At 39.9% G+C, this 27,604-nt stretch overlaps 6 protein-coding genes across 7 annotated transcripts in view; 3 read left to right on the top strand and 3 right to left on the bottom strand.

The window, feature by feature from the left end:
- Positions 1–1,202: 1,202 nt before the first annotated feature.
- LOC108053376 (solute carrier family 12 member 9) lies at positions 1,203–6,520 on the bottom strand. The gene is made up of 7 exons (XM_044460206.1): positions 6,175–6,520; positions 5,956–6,090; positions 5,165–5,508; positions 2,995–4,262; positions 2,741–2,932; positions 2,500–2,679; positions 1,203–2,438 (listed from the first exon to the last, which is right to left on the bottom strand). The coding sequence occupies exons 1-7, from the start codon at positions 6,431–6,433 to the stop codon at positions 1,997–1,999; spliced, it is 2,820 nt and encodes a 939-aa protein (XP_044316141.1). The 5' UTR covers positions 6,434–6,520; the 3' UTR covers positions 1,203–1,996.
- Positions 6,521–7,520: 1,000 nt separating this feature from the next.
- Positions 7,521–8,092, top strand: LOC108051826. The gene is made up of 2 exons (XM_017134070.2): positions 7,521–7,719; positions 7,794–8,092. The coding sequence occupies exons 1-2, from the start codon at positions 7,546–7,548 to the stop codon at positions 7,971–7,973; spliced, it is 354 nt and encodes a 117-aa protein (XP_016989559.1). The 5' UTR covers positions 7,521–7,545; the 3' UTR covers positions 7,974–8,092.
- A 427-nt stretch (positions 8,093–8,519) lies between these two features.
- Positions 8,520–11,131, top strand: LOC108051832 (probable ATP-dependent RNA helicase DDX23). Its single transcript, XM_017134084.2, has 2 exons — positions 8,520–8,755; positions 8,819–11,131. The coding sequence occupies exons 1-2, from the start codon at positions 8,589–8,591 to the stop codon at positions 11,121–11,123; spliced, it is 2,472 nt and encodes an 823-aa protein (XP_016989573.2). The 5' UTR covers positions 8,520–8,588; the 3' UTR covers positions 11,124–11,131.
- A 129-nt stretch (positions 11,132–11,260) lies between these two features.
- LOC108051835 (cysteine-rich protein 2-binding protein) lies at positions 11,261–13,954 on the bottom strand. Its single transcript, XM_017134097.2, has 5 exons — positions 13,475–13,954; positions 13,264–13,415; positions 13,019–13,193; positions 11,680–12,962; positions 11,261–11,621 (listed from the first exon to the last, which is right to left on the bottom strand). The coding sequence occupies exons 1-5, from the start codon at positions 13,882–13,884 to the stop codon at positions 11,266–11,268; spliced, it is 2,376 nt and encodes a 791-aa protein (XP_016989586.2). The 5' UTR covers positions 13,885–13,954; the 3' UTR covers positions 11,261–11,265.
- A 2,245-nt stretch (positions 13,955–16,199) lies between these two features.
- LOC108051822 (intraflagellar transport protein 46 homolog) lies at positions 16,200–18,308 on the bottom strand. Its single transcript, XM_017134056.2, has 2 exons — positions 17,866–18,308; positions 16,200–17,360 (listed from the first exon to the last, which is right to left on the bottom strand). Exons 1-2 carry the CDS (start codon positions 18,064–18,066, stop codon positions 16,293–16,295), a joined length of 1,269 nt encoding a protein of 422 aa, XP_016989545.2. The 5' UTR covers positions 18,067–18,308; the 3' UTR covers positions 16,200–16,292.
- A 1,778-nt stretch (positions 18,309–20,086) lies between these two features.
- Positions 20,087–27,604, top strand: part of LOC108042582 — a 43,742-nt gene continuing 36,224 nt past the window's right edge. For both annotated transcript variants that reach the window (XM_017120914.2, XM_017120913.2), the window contains exon 1: positions 20,087–20,574. The gene's annotated coding sequence lies outside the window, so the exon portion shown is untranslated. The remainder of the gene's footprint in view (positions 20,575–27,604) is intronic.

Below are 27,604 nucleotides of genomic sequence, written 5' to 3'. Positions count from 1 at the left end.
CTTGTTGATCCCACTCTTGGTTATACAATGCCAAACAATGGAGCGATCTTTTCTGGTTTTTGTTCGCATTGTAGGTCAGAAATGGACTCGACTTTAGTCTCCTTTGTTCTGAGCATAATTACCATGTAATAATCTGGAATTATGAATTATTATATGCAACGATTTGTTTGTTTCCAACTAAATTTGTTGTGGTCTCCGAATTTTTGAGTACGCACAGGTGTGCAAAAATTTCCAGACAGAATGTCTGGCAAGGACATCTTAAGCCGTTTACCAGCGTGAAAACGAAGGAAATTCCTTTGGGTTAAGAATTATTATATACAATTTCATAACAGTTTTTTTTCGAATTATGGAAAAAGTTAGTATTTATTAAATAGAAATAAATAGAATTCCCATGTTATAGTTTTTCTTCAAAGTGATTTCCAAATTTAAAATTGGTCTGTTTATAAATATTTACATTTTTTCTTAGATCTCTTGGCGCATGCGACAATTTCCACAAAACTCATGCCATAACTTAAGACACACTTCAAGGTCCTAACAAGGACTTATCCAACTAACCCTTACTATCAACAAAATGTCCGTTATGCTGCCAAGGATAGCGCCCTAAAAAGTGTCAGGCAATTGCGTGCGTTTATGGGAATTTATTGACACTTGAGCGTTGATTGGGATGAAAACAGTAACAGAAATAGAGGGTGATCCTCGCAAGGACATGGGCAGGTAATCAGGGCCAAGCCGAAGAGTGACGCCGAAGGGTATCATAAATTGTCATCACATAAATAGTGCAACAACAGGATCGACCGTATTCCGGGTGACATTTATGACTCTATTGACCGTCTGCCGTTGCTCCTGATTTTCTCGATTCTCCTGTTGGGCAATCAGTGTCCCTCTTTACACGTGACCCGCTCTCATATCTTAATAAGCATTTAATGGTAGCGGTAAACGATTCACAAACAAAGTTCAAGGAAGATAAGAACCCCCTGACCCAAAAGCGGAAAGTGTTAATGGATTCTTTGATAAAAGAACTATGAATAGGATATCATTACATAGACTGGCGAAAATTCCGCTTGCCTTTTGGTAAATAAATATTATGGGTTGGAATTCTAGAATTGATTTGACAATAGGAACCTCGTAATTGTCATAGCTTTTCTACATTTTTAAGGGTTAATATTTTGTTATGTTGAAGAAAGTAAAAAACATATGATCCATTTACATAAATACATATCGCTAAGTCTTTATTTAAAATATTGGAAAGAACCGATTACAATGAATGCTGTGATTAATAATTATATTACACGGTTAGCCACAGTTTAAAAACACAAAATATTTTTCTAAAACAAGTCCGACAAAACTGTGAGGGTCTTCCAAAAACGGCTTACAAACTAAGTGCAATATGAAATCATCAATTTTACAATCACAAACTACTGCGGTTATCTAATACTTTTTGCCTTGCGGTAAAAGATATATATATATTTAATCACAAATAGGTTAATATCGGTGTGAGTTCGGTTGGGGATGAGTTTAAAATATGATATCATTTATATGTTGCGAGCTGGTCCGTGTTGTTTTTTTTAATGTATGTATCTCTCTGATATGAATATTGTTATGATTCAGATTTGACGATATTAATTTTTCTGTGTGTCTGTGCGAATAAATATTAAATTAGCTACACGATTAAATTAACATACTGGAGAAATACTTGTTCAATAGGGTGAGACAAAATGGATGGTATATTATAGTAATCTTCACGACGAATTAATCTTTTAAATATAATAAAATGAACGTTAAAACAAATTTTGCATATTCAGCGTAAACAAATCTCTTTTTGTTTTATACCGTATCCATCGCACCACCCTAATGAATAATATTTCTCGATTATGCCTAAAGCTCCAAGCACACAGAAACGCACACAACGATCGAAAGACCCCCTCGCAATTGGTTTAATCCGGTTGTACTCTGGATTTTATCACTCATAGGAATGCAAATATCTCCCGTTCGAAGCCTAGAGCGTTGTAGAGGTCACCGTACTGACACCATGGACGAGAATTGTGGGCGGTAACTCGGCGGTCAGTTCGGTTAGAAGTTCCATGTAGCTGGCGCTGCGTTGTGCGAAATCCGGCGTTGCAAGCTTTGGCGGAGCAGCCAGATAGATGAATGATAGTGCCGTCTGATCCGAGCGTTCCCGTATAATTTGATTGGCTCGCTGCATGTAGAGCAGCGACCGATTCATCGTCTCCTCGCCTACCTCGTCGTCATCCTCCAACAACACGTTGTCCGCTTGGGCAGTAAATTGCTTAAGGGTGCGGGCATGGCGGCTGAAATCGGTGTCCCGGCTCCATTCCTGAATCTCCACAATGTCGGCTGTGATGCGCAGCTCCTTGAGGGACTGCTCCAACTTCACCTTTGAGAATATCTCCATCTGAGGGGCCTGAGTTTCAAAGGTGCTGGGAAGAATAATGAAAGTAATTGATTAAATCTGTTTGCATATTTATAAATTGAACTTACTCCACAGTCCGCTCGTCACTGGCCTCGCACAGGAAAATTCTTACTCGAAGATGCTTCCACTTAGCCAGCATTATAACCGCCAATTGCATCATGAACAGGGACACCATATCGAAGGGATCTCCAGATGTGGGATTAAATACATTAATGGGCCACACATCAATGAACTTCACATGATTGCTCCTGCATTAAAAAATGTATATTTTAATGGTGTCATAATATTAAATTGAACTCTCCCACTCACATGGATATAAAGTTTTTGTCCAATCGTTGGAAGTTTCTGCACAGGCAGAGATTTTTCTTCATTCTAAGAGTGTCGCATAGGATTTGCACGTACTCCTGAACTTGGAATTGTTTGGGATCCCCATCACGTCGAATGGGAAAGTTTTGGATTTCACCATTGTTGAAGTCGTCGGTTTTATAGGGGGAAGAACCACTGATAAGGGGTAATTGATAACTATGTTGTGCCATATTTGTATATAAAATAGTTGTACTAACTTTTGGAAGAAATCCCTGGGGGCCTCGTTGTCGTAGAAGCCCAATATAATTGTGTTCGGCTTCATGGCTCCAATTCCCGACAGGCGAATCAAGTGCTGGACTCCCTCGCGGATGCTCCGGCTCAAAGTGACCTCTGTGAAGGCCTTCACTCTCATGTGATCAAGGAACGTCCACCACTGCTGGTTCTCCTCGGCATCTTCCACGCCCTTGAAGTCACCCAATTTCACATGGCCAATGATGTACAGACCACTCTTCTTCAAATCATTGACAAAATCCACCAAAGGACAGCAGGATCGTGGCGATGAGACCAGCAGCAGGATTTGCGGACGCCAGAACTTAACGTGATCTTTGCGGGGATCCAACATTAGCAGGTACTTTCGCACTTGGTGGAACATCAAGGCCTGGGAAATCGAACCCCATTGAGCTGCTTGAGTGGCCGGCGAGAATAAATGCAATGCAATCACCAGGATGAGGCACAGAATAATACAGATCGAGGCGTAGATGGGATTAATCACAAACATCATGATCAGGGTGCCCAATAATCCAACGAGACAAGTGTGCCAGGTGAAGTACTTGAAAAGAGGTCTAAAGTTTGGAGCACCAGTGAGTTCTATGCCCAAGCAAGCCAGATTGGTGGCCAAATAGGAGAGCATGAAGAGCACCGAGTTAATCTGGGCAATGATGTTGAAGGATCCAATCAGCAGGATGCACTCCACGAGGCACCAGCTCACCACGACCGCTGCGATAGGGTTGCCTTTCCAAGTTCCATGAATCACAAAGTTCAGGAGGCTGCCAAAAACTTGATCTTTGGACAAGGCTTCCAAAATCCTGCTGGAACCAATCAGGTTGCTCAGACTGGTTGAAAAGGTAGCCGTCAAAATTCCAATTGCCGTAAATGGAGGCCACAGATTTACAGGCAGCAAAAACAGATAATTATTCTGCATAGTGTAGTACGGAGTGGTACAGCTCATCAAAAAAGATAGAATGATGTAGGAGACGAATGTAAAAGCCACGGCGGATAGTGTGCCCCAGGGAATGCTCTTCGATGGATTCTTGAGCTCCCCGGACATATTTGCTCCGGCCATAATTCCTGTAACTCCCGAGAACAGCACACCGAAGGTGGTGGAGAAGTCCACTGGTTTCCCATTTGAAGTATAATCAACACCATAGTGGGACCCGAGGTTATCGCGCAGTGTGTTGGCATTGAGACCCGTATAGTTGAGAAAGGATAATGTTTTCGATAAATTATTCTGATCTGGAACGGGTATCTGAAATCAGCGGAAAGATATTATGTTAAAAAGGGCTATAGAAGACATCATTTTTGTAGAAGGTTTTTTTTTGAGTATAAATGTATAGATTGGTAAAAAAAAAGAGCTCACAATCGGCGCACTCTCTTTATGACACAAATTGCCTTATCAGCTTATTCTGCTTTTTGTTTTGTTTTTGACATGTGTACAGCAAGAGGATTTAATCTAAACAAAAATTAGACTTAATTATTTTATACCCACTTAATCTATAAAACAATTATAAATTGATTAAAATTACTTAAATTCTTTTCTACAGGGTTTTTAACGGATAATAATTAGTTCTATCGGCTAGTCTTAAGGGGAGAATCATTCTAAGTAACTAAACCTGAAGTCATTTTTGGCAAAATCTAAATCTTTATTAATTAGCCGGTTTTTTCCCTTTATGAATAAACCAAAAAATGTCCATTATTATCTGAAAAATATTTTGGTTAAGTCCCCTAAGAGATAGTAATAAAAAAGAGTTTTATGAATCATTATTGAAAGAATCAAGGAACCTATTCTAAAGCAAATTTCTGACCAACTCTAACCAACTATTTATCAACCTTGAAAAGCCTTAAACAAATATTTAAAATAAACCCAAATTGAGCCCTAGATAGCCTAGATATCGATAACACATCTAGATTGATAAGCGCGACAGGGATTTTACGTGGTAAGCGATTGGTGCACAGCGGGAAAATATAAAATATCCAACATATTTACATACATTTAAATACTTAAAACCACTTTAATTATGTTTTCGAATATGATTCATATTTAAGATTTGAAATAATAAAATAAATATATAAGAAATGTTATTATGGGAATTAAAACTTTTGAAAATAAATTAATATTTTCTTCGGTGCAAGTAGTACTGGATATCTTACCGTATTGTTGGTGGGGCCCACAGCCAGAAAACTGATGTACGTGGCGAAAAGACTAACGGTCACGGTGGCCAAAATTATCACTGACGTCTTGGCGAACAGAGCAGCACCGACCAGGCAAACCAGCAGCTGCAGAGTATTTAGCAAGCTGCTGGTGAGGAAGCGCCACCATCTTCCATCTAGAAGTGTGTGATCCCCGCTCACGAAATGTCCACCCGGTCCGAAGTTATCCATGATACCCTCAGTGCAACCGGAAATTGCCATCGCAGATCCCACCACATTTGCAAAGAAGAAGAGGGTTCCGATTGAGCCACCAAATTCCAAGCCCAGCGTCCGACTGATCATAACTAGATAAAAATATTTTTTTAAGAATAAATGTTCTATCTCTTTGGTTATTTACTAAGTAGTTTATTGTTAAAAAAAACATAATTAGCACATGAAATATTTGACAAGCCGTTAATTTACGATTGGGACTTTGGGAATTCACTGTCAATAACTTTTCGCCAGTCAGATAAAATATATAAAAATATCACATTAGAGCTGGGGGGATTAAATATTGTTTTTTACTTAAACTCCTTATTATTTCTGTATATCTTAAAAAGTATATAAACTTGCATTAAAAAATAAAATATATTCTTATGAATATATCTATAAATAAGGATAAATAAGTTGTGTATCATTTTTGAGTCATGTGATTCCTATAAATACCTCTTGCGGTTTGTTAGGTATTATCAATTTTACTTATGAATACTGGTTAGGGCCCTTAATAATTCAAAAATCAGTTAGTGACTCACAATAAACGCCTCCTCCTTCGATGGCTCCATTGGTCGAAATAGCGCAAACAGAGGCCACAGTGAAGAGCAGAATTCCGTAGGCGATGAGGAACTGCAGCAGGGTGATGTACAAGCCCGCATTTCCAACGATGTAACCTGAACAAAGAGAGCAAAATAGAGGAAGACCGAGGTCAATGGACCATCACAACAAGTGTTCCGTGACGTCATCGCCAAACTTACCGACTCGGATGAAAACCAAGGCTGAAAACATGGACAGAGCCACCGGTGAGAAAACTCCGGCAAAGGTACCCAGGGTACGGCCATTTCGTTCCGGATCTTGCATTCCAAACTCGACATACCCATCACCATCCTGCGGCGTTTGCGGGCGATCGCTGTTGTTTTGGCTACCGAATAGAGATCCAAAACTCCTAAAAACACTGCCCGACCGGCCGTTCCGGGAATTTGCGATGGGAGCCGTCTCCTGCTCCGCTAAAGCCATCTCGATCTCCGTGGTGCGCGTTCGAGAAATACGGAAACACTAAAGACGTTCAAGCGAACGCCTACAATTTCCAGCTGTCGCAGGCCAATAAGAATAATATTATGACTTGGGCGGGGACTAGAAAGCTTTCAAGGGGGTCCGTTTAGCAGCAAGGTCGTCCCAAATGTCGCCATTAGCTCTCCTACCATATGCTATTTAGTAACAACACAATTGTCTTTCAAAAATGTGCCTTTCAGGACCCTAGATTACTATAAAATGGCTAGCCTTATTTTACAGCGGAGCTTAAAACCTCTTTAACCCCCACAGCGCCCATGACTCTAACAATGTGACAGCACATTCAAATATACCAAAATACCAATAAGAAATATACCAAGAAATACCTATCTTATTACAGTATATATCGCATGAATAATCAGAAAATAAAGTCGTAAAAACGTTTAAATTTCTACCCCTATTACTAAACATATTAGACGATTTCCGCAATCCAAATATTTTCCTTAATGGTATGCATTTAAAACTGTTAAATACAAATAACATTTTCAAATTAACTGAGAGAACATATTCATAAATTTTGCATAAATCGTTAAAAAATAAAAGACTACGTACCATTTCCGATGAACTTAACATAATTTTGTTTCTTAACTCTACTTATGTTGAGTATATGTTTGAAGCATTAACCTGATCCTCCATTACTTATCTAATCAGAAGACAATCTCGAATGAGTACAAAAAATCCATTCTATGATAGTAAATTAATTGGTAATAAAAAATAATTACACAGGAAAATCCCAACTAAATAAATTAATTAAAAAATTATATACAAACTTAAAAGTTCAACTTCTGCCAGACATTTAACTTTTTCGCATGATAGAATAAAATATCGAGAGCTGATAAATATTTTGAAAGACTTTCAAGTAGGAATCACCGGTTGATGACCAACCATATTGTTGATAAGCCATCTTTGTCTCTAAATATAGTATGAAGTTAATTGGTCGGCGTTCTAGGGAATTGATAATATAATATTGCCATTCAAAATAGATAAGCTTTGGGAATTTTCTATAAAAGTGAGGTCCAACCGGAGCATTTTTCCATATCGTGAAGTACGAATTTATAATGAAGACCCTGCAAATCGCTCTCGTATTTTCTGCCATTGTGGCCATTGCTTTTGCTGCCAATGCCAGTTGGGGAGCTAAGCTCTCGAGTAGTAGGCTAGCCAGCACCCAGAACTTGACTATCCACAAGAAAGCCAATCAATATGTGAACGGAATAATTAGTTTTCCCTTGGCCGTGAGTATTTTGTTAGCGACAAGTAACTAATAAATATTTTAACCTGATTTATTTATAAATATATTTGTTTATAGGGCCAGGCCAACTCCAAAACCATTCGGTACATAAATGTAACTGACAGATTTACCAACAGCTCGGGACCCTATTCTACATTGTCGGTGGGTGGTATAGGTTACACCAGTGTCAAAATCAATGTTACGAGCCAGTTTTCCCAAGGAATCAACGTCACTGCTCAAATCTGGGTTGATGCCTAAAGTTAAGGCACCTGCTGTCATGCACACCTTATGGTTTAACATGTGGAAGACCATTAAAAATATATGTTTGCAATTTCCAATTTCACTGAATATTAAAAATGTGGATTAACTTCCAAAAACAGCGACTTACTTTTTCATAGATTCCGCAATGTTCCTTTGGATTTCAGTCTAGGAAGTGGTCTGGGAAATTAAAATTCGTGCGATTTATCTTGGAAGTAAAAATTAAAACCTGGCCGATTAATTGATAGAATGATAATATATATACATATATTACATATCAATATAACATTTTGTGAAATATGGTACAGCAAAAATACAAAAATTTTAACCAAAAAAAATGAATTTTGTAATATAAGCTGTTAAAAGTTTGTTTGTCATTATAACAATAAAATACCATGTTTTTGGTTTTAACAACAAAATATATGGCTAAGACTAAAAGGATCCGACGATGTTGTTCAAATAAGAATTACATATTTTATGGCAGTTACTCTTTTTAAAGGCGTTAGGTATTTATTACCTCTCCGTTTTCCAACACTATTTCAAAACAGGTCAATCAGCTGTCTCTTCTGCAAGCCGAAAACGCTTATTAAACTTCAATTAATTTGGAAAACAACGATGGTTAACGATAAAAAGCGTCGCTCGCGATCGCGGGAGCGGTACAGGGAGGATCGACCGGTGGTGGGGAATCCACGAGACCGCGAGCGGGACAGAGATCGCGCGAGGGAGCGCGATAGGCAGTATGAGAGGGAGAAGGACAGACGCCAGCGCCGGTCGCGTTCCCGGTAGGTTTTATTTGAAATTATGGTGAAATAGATTCCTTAATTTAGTCAAATTTTGTATTCTAGGGAGGATCGCGGTAGACGAAGGTCACCCGAACGTCAAAGGGGCCGGGAAAATGTCCGGGAACGGTCCAGAGAAAGGGGAGGTGGCGGACCAGGAGGAGGAGCAAGTGGTGGCGTCGAAAAGAAGGCCAAGATGGATCCAGCAGATGGCCCACCCAAACCTTTAATAGTCGACGATGAAGATCTGCAGGACGCCAGGGAGGACAAGTTAAAAAAGGAGCCACTCTCCTTGGAGGAGCTACTGGACAAGAAAAAACGCGAGGAGGAGGCCAGGAGCAAGCCAGTTTTCCTCACCAAGGAACAGAGAGCACTAGAAGCCATCAAGCGGCGGCAGGAGGAAGTGGAGCGCCAGAGGGCCGCCCACGATGCAGCCCGTGAGCAAATGGCTGCGGCCAGCAAGGTAAGTATCTCCATGGGCACGGCCATGGCATCGGGAGCTCCTCCGCCGGCCATCATGGCACCGCCACCCAAACCAGATCGTCGCGAAAGAGGAGGCGGACGGGATCGGGGTGATAGAAACGATCGTGGAGAACGTGGCGACGAAAAGCGGGCCGAGGATCTTACGCACAAGGACAAGGAAAAGGAACTGGAGGCCATAAGAGAACGATACCTGGGAATAATCAAGAAAAAACGTCGTGTCCGTCGCCTCAACGATCGCAAATTCGTTTTCGATTGGGATGCCGGCGAAGATACCTCCATAGATTACAATAATCTCTACAAAGAACGTCATCATGTGCAATTCTTTGGCAGAGGAAACGTTGCCGGCATAGATATCAAAGAACAGAAGCGCACCCAGAGCAAATTCTATGGAGATCTCCTGGAGAAGAGACGTACCGAAGCAGAAAAAGAACAGGAGAAAGTGCGCTTAAAGAAGATGAAGCGGAAGGAAGACAAACAGAAGTGGGATGATCGCCACTGGTCCGAAAAAGAAAATGATGAGATGACCGAACGCGATTGGCGTATCTTCCGGGAAGACTACAATGTCACCATTAAGGGTGGTAGGATACCCAATCCCATTAGGAGCTGGAATGAGTCTGGATTTCCCAAGGAGATTATCGATATCATCGATAAAGTGGGATACAAGGAACCTACGCCCATTCAGAGACAGGCTATTCCCATTGGATTGCAGAATAGGGATATTATTGGCGTGGCTGAGACAGGTTCCGGCAAAACTTTGGCCTTCCTCATACCCCTGCTCTCTTGGATTCAGTCCTTACCCAAGATCGAACGTCTGGAGGATGTGGATCAGGGTCCCTATGCCATCATCATGGCTCCCACGCGTGAGCTGGCCCAGCAAATCGAGGAGGAAACAACCAAGTTTGGCCAACCCTTGGGCATACGAACTGTGGTCGTTGTGGGAGGTTTGTCCAGGGAGGAGCAGGGCTTCCGACTACGTTTGGGTTGTGAGATTGTCATTGCCACGCCTGGTCGTCTCATCGATGTGCTGGAAAATCGATATTTGGTGCTCAACCAATGTACCTACATTGTCCTCGATGAAGCCGATCGTATGATAGACATGGGTTTCGAACCGGATGTCCAAAAGATCCTGGAATATATGCCCGTCACCAACCTGAAACCCGATACCGAGGAGGCTGAGGACGAAACCAAGCTAATGGAGAACTTCTACACCAAAAAGAAGTACCGCCAAACCGTGATGTTTACGGCTACGATGCCGCCGGCAGTAGAAAGATTAGCTCGCTCGTATCTTCGGCGACCTGCTACAGTCTACATCGGATCCGTAGGAAAGCCGACGGAGAGAACTGAACAAATCGTTTACATGATGGGCGAGAACGATAAGCGCAAGAAGCTCATGGAGATCCTCTCAAGGAAAATCGATCCGCCGGTTATTATCTTCGTCAATCAAAAGAAGGGCGCCGATGTGCTGGCCAAGGGATTGGAGAAACTCGGCTACAACTCTTGCACATTGCACGGTGGCAAGGGTCAGGAGCAGAGAGAGTACGCTCTGGCGGCTTTGAAATCTGGTGCAAAAGACATTCTGGTGGCCACCGATGTGGCCGGTCGTGGTATCGACATCAAGGATGTGTCGCTGGTTATCAATTACGACATGGCCAAGACCATCGAGGACTACACCCATCGTATCGGTCGTACGGGACGTGCTGGCAAGACTGGTTGTGCCATTTCATTTGTCACCAAGGACGACAGTAGTCTGTTCTATGATCTGAAGCAATGTGTCACTGCAAGTCCTGTTTCAACCTGTCCGCCAGAGCTGATGAACCACCCGGAGGCGCAGCACAAACCCGGCACGGTGGTCACTAAAAAGCGCAGGGAGGAGAAAATATTCGCCTAAATTTGGCACATAACTTCAACAGAACTATTTTTAGGCTTAAAACAAAAAACTAATAAAGTTTGATATGTCGGGAGCTATGCCTTAGCATCCGAAATATCATTTTGGAAATAGTTGTTCGATAAAAAATGTATTTTTACTCGTCTTATCTTTGTAATCTCAAAAAGAATGCATTTCTGCTCTGCTTCGAGTCCAGTGGCATGTACTTATCATAGAAGTCCAGGATAATTTCCTCCATTTTGAATCCAAACTTCTGGTACAGCATCACAGCGGAATTGTTGGCGGAAACATGCAACGTGATGTCTTTGGACATGCACGTCTGGATGAGATGGTAGAGCATGAAGCTGGCGATGCCACTTCGCTGCCAATTTGGACGCACGGCCATGAAGGAAATGTAGGCCTCATTATATCCCACATCGGGCACCAGGAATCCACAGCCGATAACTAGCTTTTTGTACAGAGCGACTACACTGTAGTCCGGATAGCTAAGGCACTCACTCACTGGAAGGAAAAAAAGTAAGTAAGTTTGAAAAGCAAGGTAAAGAAAAGTATATCTCACCATCAATATTGGGCCAGAACGAACTCTGTAGCAATGCATTCACCGCTGGAATATGCTGCGGTCTCACAAAGCAAAAGTCAATAGTGGATCTCGTGGGATGCGATCGATTTACTCGATGCTGCAGCTCGCACATGAGTTTCAGCCAGGGAGGAGACATCGTTTCGCTCCGGAAAATAAAAGGGTGGAGAATTCTCTGAGAGTAGGGCGACTCAAAGAGCTCGTACTGAGTGCATCCTGCCAGACGAGCATGAAAAGAGCTCCTTGCATCCTGTCGCGAGTGGGCCAATAGTTGATATCTATCTAATATTTGAGCCTGCTGATGACCCAGCATCTTCAAGCGAGCCCTTCCCAAGGGATCTATGTGCTCATCGAGGTTGAATATAGGGCGATTGTGGTCCCTTTTCCATTTGCGTAGGGAGAGTTTTCGATACAAGCGCCTAACATAGGCAGGTATGGATATTTGGCATTGCTGCTCCAAAGAGAAAATTCGATGAAGACGTTGATATAACTTCTGCTCCTCGTAAACACTCATCAGTTGGAGATTCTCGCTGGGAATGGCGAGGTCATCGGAATCCTGCGCCTCCTGCAACCAGGGCCAATTTCTACGGGGTTGGCGTACAAATCCACTTGGTTGGCAAGGCTCTAAGAAAGGGGAATTAGCTTCTATGCTGTCATTTTCATCCTGAGTCTCCTCTTCCAGTAGCTCTTCCTTGATGGTTTCACTTGGCTCTTGCGCCTGATAATTTGTAACCTGCAGTATGCGTGGCTGATAGTCCATGGTTTCTTCCTCCTCCATATTTTCATCCTCCTCGACTTCTCTTTGCTCCTCACTACTTTCGATGGTGGTTTCTTCGTTTGAATTGGTTTGGGTTTCGTCTTTGGCCTCTTCTTTGATCTCTTTAGTCCCCTTGATTTCTTTCGTGGCAGTTGGAATATCGAAATTGGTATCCATATCGTACAGACCTCCACTATCTGCACTATTCGAAGGCGCCTGAAGCAATGGTTCGGCGATAAAAAAATCACTTTTGCCCGCTCCAATCAGTGGAGGTGGCATTATGCCTGGTAAGCTACCAAACATGCTAAGATCATCGCCTCCTAAACTCTCAGCCAGGAAATCCATTAGGCTTGCCTGAACCATGCTCATAGGCTGATGGTGAGGTTCCTCCTCCTCTTCCTGACTGGTTGGAATTATACTTTCAAGAGGAGCTGGTGGCGTTGGCAGCGTTTCTTGCGGCAAGGGTAAAGGTTGTGCCTGCACTTTTGGCTGCCGACCCATATATGGACTAAAAATAGAGAGATATTTGGAATAAGTGTATATAAAATTTGTTTGGGATCATACATGGTACGGGCACAGCCCTCTGCAGCATTGCTTGTCTCAGCTACTACTCCGGAGGGCTGATTGTTGTCCTGGCTGTGATCGGCAACTGAAATCTCGCTGCTGCAGCTGGTCTCGTCTGCGGCGGGCAAACGCTTTTCAATGCGCAATTGCTGCCGCTGCAGTTGCTTTTTCTCGTCTGGATGATGAAGAAAGTAAATACGTTATTAATGTATACAATGGTTTTCTGACCAAAAGATTGTGCTCACATTCTCTAAGGACGCTTCTGGGTGTTTGAAACGGCTTGGCCAGCTTCCACCAGCCGTGCTCCTGGAAGACATCCAATCCCGACTGAAAGTACTCAGGACTGTTGTGCGATAGAGCTCCGGATACGGAGCCAGTCCACTGCTTACGGCGGCGTCTGCATATGGACAATATATTAGGCGGTTTTTGAGAAATAGTACTAATATTAACACTTACACATGGGTCCCAAATATGTAGTTCCAGTTCTTGTCCACAAAGCTGATGATGTGGGTGCGCCAGTGAAAAAATCCGTGGTGGCCCAAACCCTTCTGTTTGATGGACAGATTGTACAGGGTTAGAGTGAGCACCAATAGCCAAGGAATCCTTTGGCGTATGCACACTTCCTTTATGGGTTCCAGGGACATGGGCACAGCCGATCCCTGCAGCTTGTCCACCACGCACTTGACGCACGTGAATTCGAAGAAAACGTCGCCCAAAAGATCCCCGGGCGTGCACGCATGTGGCAAGCACTTGATGTGGACCATTCGGCGGCATTGCTGGCACTCCAGGTAGTTGTCATCCTCCACCGCCAACTCACAGTATCTGCAGGGTCCTTGGGGATCGTCCCAGTCACTGGGGCGATTCATTTGGTTGGTTTAACTACCCAAAATAAACAAATTATCTTTTGTTTATGGTGGTCGAATTTACCATGCTGCCCATAAGTAGTGTTGAACAGCGTTCATGGTCTTATCGATATATTTGGAGTGGCAAAGTAAAATATTTTATCGACGGTTAAATTGGTTATTTAAATTTAAATTTGGTAAAATAATGGATTTACATTACTTTAAATTAGTTTAAACTAAGGAAATTAAATCCTATTAACATTGTTATGAATGCATGTTACATTTCTTTAAGTACCGGGAAATTTTTATTATATTCTTGTTTGTCTACTGACCATCGCACAGTACCTCAATTTAAACTTGGCCTTCTGCTAATACTTAACAATAGGTTTTGTCTAAATTAAAAATGTAATTGTATTTTATTGTCTTTTATTTAATGTAATTTTCTAACTAAAAATAGTATAGCATAATATTGAGATATGCAGTTTTGACCACATAATATCAACATCACTAAAAACATATACAAAACTTAAAGAGCAGCAAGGTCCTTCGGAACGATTTGTCAGCTTAGATAAAATAGATTTGCAAAGAGATCAAATGCCTTCCTAAATCACTTTTATGTTTATAGCTAATAGGTAATATTAAGTTAAAAAATACTATTCCCTAAAAAAACTTCCTTAAGATATATGAAATTTTTGTTATTGGCCAAATACAATTACACATAAATATAAGCATCCCTTCGCCTGCAGAATCTGCGTGATTTGTGTAGTCCCGAATTGTCGGTTGATCAAACATGCGATGGTCACGCCCTCCGCCCACAATCCATTGGCAATGCAACGAAAATGACATTAATGGGCTCCTTACGGCTTACGCATAATTAAGGCCGTTTCCGCCAGACTCGAGCTTTGCACTTTGGGCCCATGCTTTTGGCCCGGTCAATCTGTTGTCTTAACCGGGCCTAATTAGGCATCGCCGGCTGTTCTGTTCAGCTGGAGCTGTTGCTTCTGCTGCTGTTGTGTGTTTGATGAAGTGCGTGATTGGTTTACGGGTTTTAAGTGGGATAGACGACCCGGCAAAGCTGTTTGTTCCAGCCCCCATAAGTAGGCAGAGGCTGAGGGAGATTCAGAATATCCTTACACCTTTTTTGCCTTTACAGATTCAATAATGTTTATTACCTTGGGTTTTAAATATAATAAAACTGTTAGTTTTCCTTAAACATTAATTTATGCAATTAAATATTTTTAAATATTTACAAAACTCATTTTTTTTGAAAGATTGGCGGTTGACTATTATTTAATATTCCTCTTTTGTTCCGTTAATAAAAATATTAAATTTCACATTAAATTCTCCGGTTTAAAAATAATCTGGACTTATGTTAAACAGAAAGAGGGAAACTGAAATCATTCAACTTGCTTGTCTGCCGCCCTCGAGACATTTTCATTTCATTCGCGACTGCCCGCTGGCAAGTAGAGAAAAATGAAGAAAGCCCACAATATGTTGAAGTAAATGTAATTTTTATTAGAGCATACAACACTAAATTATGACTCATGGAATTTTATTTTTGTAGGAAAAAAGTGAAACATTCTCTTTAAAAGTTCAAAAATATTTTACAAAATAAATTTTGTAGTTTCTTAATAACTACAACGAAAATTTTTAAATTGTATAATAAAGCTTAAATTATTATTTAAATCCAACTGCGTTTTCTATAACTCACATAACTAGGTGGACAGCCCTCTCAAGTAAGCTTGGCAACATGGATATCCCACTTACGGAATATGACATTTACAGATGTGATGCAGGTAAGTATTTGATTGGCTTCCCATTTAGTTCATAACAACCGTTTTGCTCTCAATCACTAGACTTATTCCACCTTCAGTGGTCTTTTCCCCCCATTACAACAAATACAACAAGGTTATGTGCTGACCATTTTGCAAGCGATTTAAGGCCAGGTCCTGGAACAAAGCGGAAAAGAAAGGGAAAATAGGGTGACATCCCCATCGAGAGGGGCAAACAAACGCCGTCTGGCTGTCACTTAATCGAAGCCATTAGCGTTATTAGTGGGGCCAGTACCAGCCGATGCACTGAGAAATAATCTAAAATAATTTGAATACTGTATATATAAATGCATAAGAATATATTTTGCATTTATTTGTATACTACACATTCTGATTAATTAACCAAAAGCTTGAAACATAGTTAATGATAAAAGAATCTATTACGAAATGTAAATACTTTTTGAAACAAATTGTCATCCCCTGGAAAAAACAATGATTATAAAAATAAATACATAGATTATATACATACATAATATTTGTTTAAAACGGTTATTTACTTTTCACTTCGAACTGAAATATGTAATTTATTTAAAAATAATTTTACATACGTTTAGTTATGTAGTAAATGTTAGGTTCTTAAATATTTGTGATTTTGTTATCCTATTCCCACGCCTGACTGGCGGCCAAGTAGAGAGCAAAGAGTGTCTGGACGTTGTGGATGTAGTCCGCCTGAGTCTCCAAGGGTCCTTCCACTCCGAATCTCTCGCAAAGCACTCTCACATAGTCAGCTAAGGATATATTTTGCTGCAGGCAGGATCTATAGGCTTGATCAAATGTATTCTTGGTCTCCTCATCGCCAAAAGATCTTGGCCAATCCTCCAAGAGAGCATCTATATCCTTTCTGGGCTGGGCATCGTACATGGATTGAGTCATATGCACTTGTTCCACCTCCGCGATCCATTTGTCTATATCCTTGGCCGATCGGGCGGTGGGCACTAGAGAAGCAGAGGATGCATGACGAGGATTACGCCCCATACTTCCACTTAGTACTGATCGTAGTTTCATATTCAGGAGACTGGGTTCACTTTGGGTTCCAGATGGTTCGTCGAGCAACCATAAGCCCAATTTCTCCAAGTGATCGTTCAACTCCTTTTGCCGTTGCGGTTGCAAAAGTGGGGGTGCCTGGACTTTCAGAAGGGCATCCACATCTCCTACAGCGGGCACAAACTCCGGGATAAAAGGTTGCAGATGAAACGGAGTATCGATTGTCTGCGGAGTGTATTTCACGATATAGGGAAAAAGATCTTTGAGTTCACCGGGTAAGGATAGTTCTTCCCATTTATCGGGACTCATATGAAAGGATTGCTCTTCCTGTCGCTCCGATCTTCCACCTCCGCCCGCACTGCTCCTCATGGGCAGGGTCAACTTATGGTGCGGTAGCTTCGCACCACCTCTGGCACCTCCTGATCCCATCCCTCCACCCACATCTGCCTCATCACTGCCGGAACTCATAGTGTCATCCTGCTGCTGCTTGGAACTTCGATTGCTTCCCGGGCGCTTTTGGGGGCGTGGTCCTGGCACCAGACCCGTCATCCCCACACCCATTGTCATTCCTTGCGGCAACTGCATCTCGCTGTCATCGTCATCATCGCTTTCCTCCGCCTCGTCATCGTGATCAATGATGTCCTGCAGCAGGCCATCGTCATCCGTAGAGTTGCTTTGCATTTGCTAAATGGGAAAAGGGTAGATCAGTGTGGTCTCAAAGAAATAAAGGGGATACCGAATATTTAAAAATAGAGAGGAAAAGTAGCATTAACAACTTTTTAATAAGGGTATTGCAAAAAAATGTGACTAATACTAAAATGTACTATATTTAATATAATAACAACAATGACTTTCTAGACACTGACTATTACAACTGTCTAAAACTGTAATAAACTCTCCTTAAATTAAAAATAAGATTAAAACAGGGAATTCTACATTGGAATAAATATAATCGAAAATCTGAACAATTCAATAAACTCAGGCTATCGAATTTTTCATATAAGATAAAGGAAAGACGACAAAAAGGGGAACCCGATTTAGGGTGGGTTCAGGATAACCTTATATCTATACAATACATTGTTTTGTCTCTTAGGTGGAAATACAAGTAAACAGTTGGACTGTCTCCATTTCAATTTACGTATCATTTTTCATTACCGAAAAGAACCGAAATAAATTCCTTGCCACCTACCATTCGACGATGCCCGCCTGCGGCTGCTCTTTGTGCTCCTCCAGTGGCGTCTCCCGGTCCTCCTTCTCCGCCCACTGCTCCTCTTCCTGCGCCATTCCCTCGGCCTCCTCCACCATTTCGCGGCTCCATTTGAACACTGCTCAGATGCTTGGAGTCCGGTCCGCTGATTGTGATCTCCTCGTCGTAGAAGTTCATGGCCATGGCCAGCTGCGTGGACCCGAATTCAGATTCAAATAGCTCTCCAGCTGCGAGTCCTCTCAAGCTATTCAATTTCCCTTCCCCGTTTTCCTGCCCACTTCCTGGTTTTCCGCGAAAATCCGCACAACACTTGTCTTGCAATTTTCCGCTCCTTTTGCAGGTGGCGGGTCCTCGTCCTTGCTTCCTTCCTTTAACGCGGAGTTTTCTTTATGCCGAAATATTCGGTGTTTTTCAGCGTTTTCCGTTTTGTTTTGGCTGCTTTTACTTGCTTACCTGCTGGAAACTTGTCAATTGCTTTGGCCAATGTCGGTGTCGATGTCGATGTGGTCGTCTTGACAACGCAATCCACTACGCTGCACTGTGAGAAACTTAAGTACAGCCTGCCTGAATCTAGAAAAATGTCGGCCTTAACTATTATATTATTAGAAAATCTTTTACTTCGAAAGTCCGTATAATACAAGAATTTTTCCTTCCTTAAAAACGTGAGCGAGTTTAAAAAATAACAAAAATGTATTTTAAAATAAATATTTGTTATTTAAATTAAAGTAATACTAAAAAAGAAACCAACAAATATTAAAAAAATACATTAATCTTCATGTCAACTTCGGTACCTAGTTTTTTTTTCAGAAAATATATATTTTATTTGGTAATTACATATTAAAAATAAGTTTCATCATTCAACATTATTTTTATACCATAATTTTCTCTATATGTATGAAGTGGTTGTTATTGTCATATCCTTTTTAGCCTGCAAAAACATTTACAGCTGAAACAGTTGCCCTTTGTTATGGGCCAGGGTTTTAATTACATTCAATTTTTGAAGCGATTTACCATCACTCGCCGTTTTTCGGTCTGAGTCCATTTAAATAATTTGCCGCTACTGTTTAAAGGGCGGTTTATGGCGGAGATTTATTAATGAACATGTGAAATTTTGTTCATTTTCTAAGGGCTCAAAGGTTTAACCAAATAGATTTACATTAACACAAGGCGCCGGCCAAGTTTCCCACAATCTCTGGTATTTTTTGGTTCCAGATGAGATGAGAGGTTGGGAAGCACATGTAGGGAATTTTTAAAGATAAGGCTTGGAGTATTTGAAAATACTTCCCACATATTGATAATATCGAGTATGTTTTACATACAATACATTACTATTTTTGGACGGAAATGGCTGATACAAAAATTATTATAATTGTTAAAAACACCAGAGAAATCTCTAGAAAGAATTGAATTATTGATAAATGATTCTTGAGGACTGTCTCAGGAAAACCAAATTGTTTCTTAATTTAAAGCGTTTGTCTTGTTTACATGTTTAGTCTAAATTGAATTAATAGACATTTTAAAATGATCCATGTATATTAAATTAATTAATGTCATTAATGGTCATTTAAATAAATTTCAAACATTTTTGGCCCCTCCTAAAAATTTGTTTTTAAACTACGTCCATGCCTTCCATTCACACGATTTTTATACAAACGTGCTCTTTTACTCTCCCTCTCTCGCTCACGAGCAGCAACATGTCAAACCAGAAAGAACAACATAGTCAGCATTAAAATACCCTCTAGGGAATGGCTTATAAAAAAAGAAAATTGTTTACATATTTAAAGAGGCGAGTCACATTCAATAGTAACATTATTTAAAATGATAAGAAATGCAAAATCAAGATATATATAAATATATAGTTGATAAGAACTATGATTCAAATGTCAGAGCACCGCAATTTGCGGGATCCGATTAGGCGAGGCCAAACTGTGGAAGAATCTAGCGTCAAGCAATACTAAAACCCTCAGGTCAACGCATAATTATCCAGCTTCTAAAGTTTTCGATAAGCCCAATTTAATAATTTAATCAAATAGTGAGTTTTTACTAACTTTTAGACAAAATGAATATACCCCTTTTGTCTACAAGTAATGGGTAAATCGAGAGAGCGATAAAATGGCCAGCACACTGTTAACATACTGTTAACTGTAGCTAACAGCGGCGGGAGTTCGTCACTTGTTTTCATCGCCATTCATCGGCATTCAGTCTTTGTATCTTTGGGTGTGCGGACGTTACGTATCTCAAATTTCTCGACGCTCGAGATTCAAGTGTTCACATCCGAGTTTCGTCTTCGGGTACGCGTATATTGGTGCCGTTTTATCACGCTATCTCAGCAACAGCAATAACAGCAGCAGCATTGGCCACTAATTAAATGCTGAAGTGTCTGTGTGTCAATTGAATCTGTACGACTTTTGATTGAATTAAATTACGAATTACAAAATACAATAGTAATCTGCAATTAACGGTAATTAAGCCGGACCAGCGCGGTAATTTAAACAATTTGATCGGGTGCCAAAAGATATTTTTACACTCACTCCTTTTTTGGGATAATTAAAGGACAGTGTTCGCTTGTGTGTGTCCTTCTGGAGGAGTGATTGTGTGTACAGTGGTTGTGGAGGAATTTCTCATTAAACCGGCGCTAAAAGGATTACGAACCCGTTTATCTTCATCAGAACTGCAGCGGAGCAAATAACGGTAAGTTGCCGGGGATCCCCCAAATACAATTTCATTATTACTCGGAAAAAAGTTTATACAAGTATAAAACTAAAATATAATTTTAAGGATAATGTAACGGTAAAATCTAAAAACTGAAATATATAACATTTCATATAATATATGTAGCTGAAAACATTGGATTTTTCGTTAAGAATCATTATTCTATATTTTGTTAAAATTAAATTTAAAATATTTAATATTAATGATTTAAAATCAGTTCAAAAATATCTCTTAATTTTTGAGGAAACATTTTTTTAATTTGAATCAATAATAAGACAATTCAAGTTTACAAGTTCTAGAAACGATAATAAATTTAATCGATTTTTGTTTTTTATCTTTATAAAAAGAACTCAAACAATTATTTTATAGCATATGACATAATATATTTTAAAAAGCTGAAACGAAAATCAAATTTTTATCACTGTGCACACCTTCAATACCTCATCCGTTTTATGTGTTGGCTTTTCACGCGACCCTCGCAAGAGCTAAAAAGGGTTGACCATGTGCCGGGGGTCAATATGCTTTTGTTGAGGTTAAACTGTGCTCCGAGGATACAAATCCCGCCCCGCTTTTACCACCCACTTACCACCCCCTTCCCATGCGAACCTAACAATGAAAACCCCCGAAAAAGTTGCCGGCAATAAAACGAAATTGTTTTGAATTATTGAGATCTGAAAGAGAGCGGCCTGTAACCGGATGGTCCCTTTCTGGTGTTGCCTTTTTTATTTTGTTTAAATATAATTTATATTTGGCGCATTTATGGCCAGGACCCCGGGGCCCGGAAAAGGACTGAGCACTCTTATAGGTGTCTGGGGGCATTAACGGTTAACATGTTTGCGGTTTTTGATTGCTGCAAAGTCCTTTTATCAGCCCATAAAACGAGGGTCTCCCAAAGCATGCCACACATTTTGGGGGCATATGTTGAGCGTGGGTATGTAAGGGGGTATGTTTTAGAGTGGGTGTTGTGGTTTCTGCAAATTGGCGAAAGGTTTTATAGAGTTCAGCGGAGTAACGACCAGTTTATCAATTCTGTATGCAGCTTTAGTCACCGACCGATAAGAGCTGTATGCAAACACGAATTCGGTTCGATGCACTGACAACAACAACGAAGGAGAACTCTGGATAAAGATATATAAAGGAATAAACACCATTTTAATTAAATGATAAAAACTTTATTTCAACGTTAAAAAAGATATTTTAATAACAAAAGGAAAGCATGATATGTAGTATATGTAAAAAGACGATAAATGTATATATTTATTCAAATACTGCTTTCGATCTCGAAGTCACAGTTGTCTCAGTTTAGTTTCTCCAAATTGTTTGTTTCATGACTCAATTATTAATTTAGCCATCCACTTTGTAACACAAACATACCCACTTACAAGCTAAGGTTTAATGAACCAAAAATCCACCTTCCATTAATATCGACTTGAAGGGCATCAATTTCTCTTTTCCTTCCCACCAAAACCAATTGCAATCTTTAACCAACATTAACATTCATTTGCAGCGAAGAGAATCTAATTTCTTGACCAAGTCAGCAGCGTCTGAGGTTATTAGCTGGCCAACCGCATCCAGCATTCGACAGCCCTGCGTGGCTAATTAATTTCCATTCAGTAAATGGAAATGCCGCAAAATTAATTTCCCGACAGAACGAGAAAGAAACAGACAGACAGATAGACGTTGAACAGAATGTAGCTGTTAGATCAACAAGGAGTAGGTACTAAAGGACAGTGCGTTTCATTGATATTTATACCAGTAAAAAGCTGAAATAAAAAAATAAAATTCTGTGTTGGGAGAAGTGAAATAAATAGATAATAATTTAACTTCGTTTTAAATTATTATTATATTAAATTTATAAAATATCAAAATGATTTAATTTGGTGAAGAACAGTTAAGTCTCCTAAAAGAATATATTTATTTTATTTTCCATATTGTGTTCTAGGTTGAATATTATAAGTATAACTCAAAATTATCTCAGTCCTGAATTCTTTGATACGCACTGTACAGACTAACCATTTATTTGCGGGCAATATAAATTCCTCGAGTTTTCTCTGCCATTTTTATTTGTATTTGCGGCTGCTGCTGCTATTGCTGCTTATTGTAATTTTTTATGGTCCAGCTATGGTTCTTTTTGGCCTCATAACTAGCGACTGGCGACTTCGACCTATATAAGTGAATCTATTGTGCCTATCCTATCGTGCTTTGGACATTTCCCAGCCAAGGCCTAAAAGCAGACACTGCAAACACTTCCACTTTCGCTTTTCATTGTGTGTGGAAAATAAAGAAAATAAAGGAAAGGCAACAAAAATGTTTGCTTATCTCTTTGCCTACACATTTTTATGTGTGTTGTGCTTTGTTTCTGCGCTCTGTTGATGGGTGTCGGGTCTTAAGGATTCGCTCTTTTGGATTTTTTTTGGATAGTCATCAGCATGCAGAGCCACATGGCTCCTCCTGTTCCCCCTACCCCTCCTCCTCCTCCTTCTCCACCTCTAATCTTTTTCAAGTTCAGCGAAAGCGAAAACATGGAGGAGGGTCACCATAAAAATGAAAATCGTCCTACGGTTGAAAGTTTGTCGTTTACCCGCAGAGGCAGCGAATTATGCCAGATTGGGTTTTATTTAAATTAGTTTTAGATTCCTTCGGGTGGAGCCGAGGCTCCAATGTTCGCTGAAGTGTTAAAACAGAGGATACAGAAATTGATTTTCGGGCTGAGATTGAGAACTTGAGGCGGCTTCCAATGCCTTTATGGCCAACTCAGCTGTCCCCAGACCCCAAACGAGTTCCACAGAAGTTTAGCCCCGGACTCGAATAAATAAACAATATGGTCGGTTTGGGGGGCAGAGGAATCGGATTTCAGTGTCGCCTATCAATGACAAATTGCACATGATTTTTACTGTCTAGCAAGCAAATGTTTTCATACGTTGACTTCTGCCAAAAACTCTTTGGGTTTGCTTTTCTTTTTTTATTGTCTCTCAAAGTGTCAGAACACCCCTTTTCAAGAGAGGCGAGTAATAATGACAGTTTATTAAATGCCAATTCAGATCCACATCAGATAGCCAAAGCCCATGGAAAGTTTGGCAAACAGAAAATAACATACAACTCTTGATTGCCGGGCAAACTTTTTTCGTTAACCTTTTCGGCTGACCCGGAGTCTCTTTCTCATCAGCATAATCCCATGGGATCTGAGGGGGGCAAAACACACAACTTTCCCAAGCCAATTCAAAAAAAAAACATACACACCCAACCACTCAAAGATAACTTTTGTAAACATCTTTGGCTGGAGAAACATCTCCCTCCAAGTCGTTGTATCATTTATCATTGCTTACACACCAAAATATCATTTACATGGCAAAGGCTGTGAAAACAGAAAAGTGAAATGAATTATGTTGGAAGTGATGAAGTTATCAAGGGGCTATCAACGCCACAGAGGCGGAAACCGTTCAAGTTGTCAATGAGATTGATTATTAAATAGCGGAAAAGGCGCTAAGCTTGCTCAGGTGAATAACAAATGCATTTTCCAACTCATGTTTATTGACATTCAAGTTGGAAAACATTTGTTAAAAAAGACTGTTTTGTATTTTGTATAGAATATTTCGTTTAATTTATCCAATAAATAATAGTTTCACAATCCTTAAATATAAATTTTAATCATACGAAGGGAAAACTTAAGGAAAGAATGTTTTAGTTTTAAAGCTGTAAAAAATAAAATAGAGTTTAGAATTGTGCTACCTGTAGAATTTTGAAGTATTTCATAGGGAAAGCTCCAATTAAGCATCCATTTTAAAAAGCCATAAAAATCAAATAAATTTAACCACGGTTTTATAAACCAATTCTGATCCAAGCCATTTTAATGCCAATCTCGTCTATCCATGCAATTATTTTGCAAAAAAAAAACTAGATCAAGTTCGTTAAACTTTATCACTTCTTAAAATGGTTTTCTATCAATAAACCGCTAAAGATATTTAAACTTTATCAGAGGAGACCATCTTAAGTCACAGTTTCTAAAAGAAATACTATTTTTTTGCCAGTTCTGCTCTAGTCTGGAACTTGTTAATAACCAATTTCTAAGCAAAGTTTTTGTGTTGTCTGTGTCTTAGATTGTTATGTCTTCGCCATCGTTCTGCTCTATCATATCTCTTTCGCTTTGTCATTCTCTGGTATTCCAATGAACAGTTTTAACGCTTGTTTGTTCTTTTCTTTTGCCGCCATATGATTGTTATTATGTTGACCCATTTTGCTCGGTATATATACTTAGTGTGATTTTCAATTACCAAATTACTGACCCCAAAAGCGATTACTAAACATGCTCAAGCTGTATGCCATAACTACTCTGTGCTTTATGTATACCAACCACAAGACGATTGCTTTATCAGCAAAAAGTCAAATGGAGCAACATCAAGAACAGTTAGAAGCGAGCCAAAGAAATATATTGACTTGGAAATGGAATTCAATTCCTATTCGTATCAATATCATTGGAGGTGGCCTAGTCAAGTGTAGGGGGGTCTGTCTGTGTTTGCCTTAGATAACCTATCTAAGAACCAAAAGAACCAACCCCCTTTAAATACCAATCCCCCTTGGGCTTCTACTATGTTGAATTTGAGGTATATCAAGAAATCGCTGTCGATTAAATTCGATTCCCTCATATTTATTTTTTCTACCAAATAATGAGCTCATCAATGGCTTTGGACAGGTTGACGCTAACGATTTGAATACTTTGCTTTATTTATAGGACTTATCAGCAAAATCTATATGCACATGCACAGGAAAAAAATAGAGGATTTAAATAAAAACCATGTTAAATCTAGCCTAAAAGTAATGTTAACAAATATTTGGCACACTAAAGTGATATTTTAAAATTCTTCAACTGAAGTAAAATAAATAAAACAATTGATGTACAAAATGTATAATAAATACAATATCTTGAAGTTTTTCTCACTAAAATATTTTATAGCTAAAACATTAATAGATCAATACAATTTTTTACATTTGTGATTCTGGCAGTGTATATCTTATTTCCAAACCTTTATTTTATTTTGCAATTTGTTGAGGCAGTCAGTTGTTGACTCTTCGCTGAGTCAGTTCCTTAACGTTCTGTTCTTTCCGCTGCCTTTGTGCTGTTCGACTTTTATCATTTTGATGTCATCGAGCGGGTTTTTGTGCTCATAAAAAATCGTCTTACGGTGTTTGCTGCTTATGAAACCTTTTTCTTTCTCCACTTTTTAATTCTCCATTCTTGTTGTTTGGCTCGAGTTAGTTGAGGCGTCAGCTGGTCGCACCATAATTTTAATTAAAAATCGCTTAAAATCCTTGGAAAATTGTTTGAAAAAGGAAGATAAGGATTCATAGATAAAATAAGCGAACGGGTTGGGAGGTGACTGAGTGTCAACACGTGCCAAATTGTTTGTGTGAGCTTGTATCTGGGAAAAGTTTGGAAACTTTAGAACAAATTGAAAGGTTCTAAAGTTGCAGCAGGCTAAAAGTATCCGGAAGATAAAGAAAAACCCCCACATCTACAAGTTGAAGTTTTATACGCATGCAGTTGGGTCTTTATCTTCTATTTATTGTTGTGTGGCATTAACATAAACAAACGGAGACAAAATTCACAATTGCCCAAAAGTGGACATTCAACTTTTTCAGGTTTAATCCTTATTTCTCTGCCATCTCTTTCGCTCTGATTGGGGGTTGTGTCACCAGGGCGTATGATGAATTTGACGCACGTGCATGTCACACGTCACTGTGCTGGTTGTATGGCTTGCTGTAGTTGTTGTAGGTATGCCTTTGTTATCCTGTCAGGTTTCGCTGATGGCGTTGTCAACATGCTGCACGTAACGTGGGCTTTCCTTTTCATATCCTTACAATTAAGCGGCAAATTTAGTTTGTCATTGTGTTTGCAACCACAATGAGAGGCAACTTCCGGAAAGCGGAATCGGGAATTAGCAGATATTGGCGAAATCAGCTGCCTAATCAACTTTAATGGCCAAAATCGGTTGAACACTTTTTGATTTGGTGTAGTAGTCGAGTAAATTCCATTAAGTCATAGTTCTTTGGTATAAAATATTTTATTTTTATTACAATTCAATATTTGCTGACGCCAAAAAGGGTATTTCAAATTTGCGACTGTAGAAAATCCTTTAAACCGATTCCCACTTGTGTATTTTTATGTAGCACTTCCCCTTGTTTGTTCGTGCATATTTCAATCAAATTTGTTGTTGCTGCTGTTGTTATGCCTGCGGCTTACACAGACAAATGCAGGAATTATCATACGCACCGTTGACCCAAATTTTTTAAACCAAACGAAAAAACACCCTTGAATCAGCAAGAAACAAAGACGAGCCCACATGGCGAGGCAGAGTCATTTCAAAATAATATATTTGGCAGCACGTGCGGAGCAGAAAGAGAGGGCACGATGGCAGCAGAAAGAGATAGGAAGAGAGGCTAGAGGGTTGCCATTCATTATGCTTAGTTTTTGGGGCGCGGTTTTGTCCCCTCGAATTGGGTCAGCCCCTCCAAGAGACCCCCAACAATATATGCAGTTTTTATATTGTATAAAATATAGTCGAGCATTATGGAATGGCATTTTGCAACGAGTTTGTTTCATATTCTCATCTAAGTTGGCCCTCGAGGGCTCACACTGATTCCCATTCTCATCCTCTGTCTTTGCTCATTAGGAGACAAAGCGCGACATTCTCTCGGCCCTGCCACTTTAGCCTGCTTTTAGGCGCTTCGGCTAATTATGAGGAAAAATTCGTCCAACATCTGCAATGCCCCCCCTTCCTCCTATTTTCCCGGCGAAAGTGTTGGCAAGTGAACTCAGTTTTGGAGGATGCATTTTATTTACGACAAAGTGAGCTTGCCGCCAGCTGTGTGCCACAACATTTGAAGGGGTAACTTGGGGGCTTCGGGGTCTGTGATGCTGAGAGAAATGGAAGTGGCAAATTGTCTTTTTGGCAGAGGGGAGAGATTAATTTATAAGCTTTCTGAGTAAATCCACTTAACAAGAAAGGGTAAA

This window comes from Drosophila rhopaloa, unplaced genomic scaffold (assembly GCF_018152115.1).
Source record: "Drosophila rhopaloa isolate 14029-0021.01 unplaced genomic scaffold, ASM1815211v1 contig_2, whole genome shotgun sequence".
Classification (NCBI taxonomy): domain Eukaryota; kingdom Metazoa; phylum Arthropoda; class Insecta; order Diptera; family Drosophilidae; genus Drosophila; species Drosophila rhopaloa.
Note: the sequence above shows the minus strand (reverse complement) of the source record. Positions and strands in the feature narration are given on the sequence as shown.

What these genes read in the sequence shown, in the direction of transcription:
- LOC108051832 (XM_017134084.2), top strand. Translation starts at nt 8,589, where the DNA reads ATGGTTAACGATAAAAAGCGTCGCTCGCGATCGCGGGAGCGGTACAGG. An exon ending in CAGCGCCGGTCGCGTTCCCG is followed by an intron (nt 8,756 to 8,818) that starts GTAGGTTTTATT and finishes TTTGTATTCTAG; the next exon opens with GGAGGATCGCGGTAGACGAA.
- LOC108051826 (XM_017134070.2), top strand. Translation starts at nt 7,546, where the DNA reads ATGAAGACCCTGCAAATCGCTCTCGTATTTTCTGCCATTGTGGCCATT. An exon ending in TAATTAGTTTTCCCTTGGCC is followed by an intron (nt 7,720 to 7,793) that starts GTGAGTATTTTG and finishes ATTTGTTTATAG; the next exon opens with GGCCAGGCCAACTCCAAAAC.
- LOC108051822 (XM_017134056.2), bottom strand. Translation starts at nt 18,066, where the DNA reads ATGGCCATGAACTTCTACGACGAGGAGATCACAATCAGCGGACCGGAC. An exon ending in CAGGCGGGCATCGTCGAATG is followed by an intron (nt 17,361 to 17,865) that starts GTAGGTGGCAAG and finishes TTTCCCATTTAG; the next exon opens with CAAATGCAAAGCAACTCTAC.
- LOC108051835 (XM_017134097.2), bottom strand. Translation starts at nt 13,884, where the DNA reads ATGAATCGCCCCAGTGACTGGGACGATCCCCAAGGACCCTGCAGATAC. An exon ending in CAGAAGCGTCCTTAGAGAAT is followed by an intron (nt 13,194 to 13,263) that starts GTGAGCACAATC and finishes TTCATCATCCAG; the next exon opens with ACGAGAAAAAGCAACTGCAG. An exon ending in GTTCTGGCCCAATATTGATG is followed by an intron (nt 11,622 to 11,679) that starts GTGAGATATACT and finishes TTTTCCTTCCAG; the next exon opens with TGAGTGAGTGCCTTAGCTAT.
- LOC108053376 (XM_044460206.1), bottom strand. Translation starts at nt 6,433, where the DNA reads ATGGCTTTAGCGGAGCAGGAGACGGCTCCCATCGCAAATTCCCGGAAC. An exon ending in CCCAGGGATTTCTTCCAAAA is followed by an intron (nt 2,933 to 2,994) that starts GTTAGTACAACT and finishes ACCCCTTATCAG; the next exon opens with TGGTTCTTCCCCCTATAAAA. An exon ending in AGTGACGAGCGGACTGTGGA is followed by an intron (nt 2,439 to 2,499) that starts GTAAGTTCAATT and finishes TATTCTTCCCAG; the next exon opens with CACCTTTGAAACTCAGGCCC.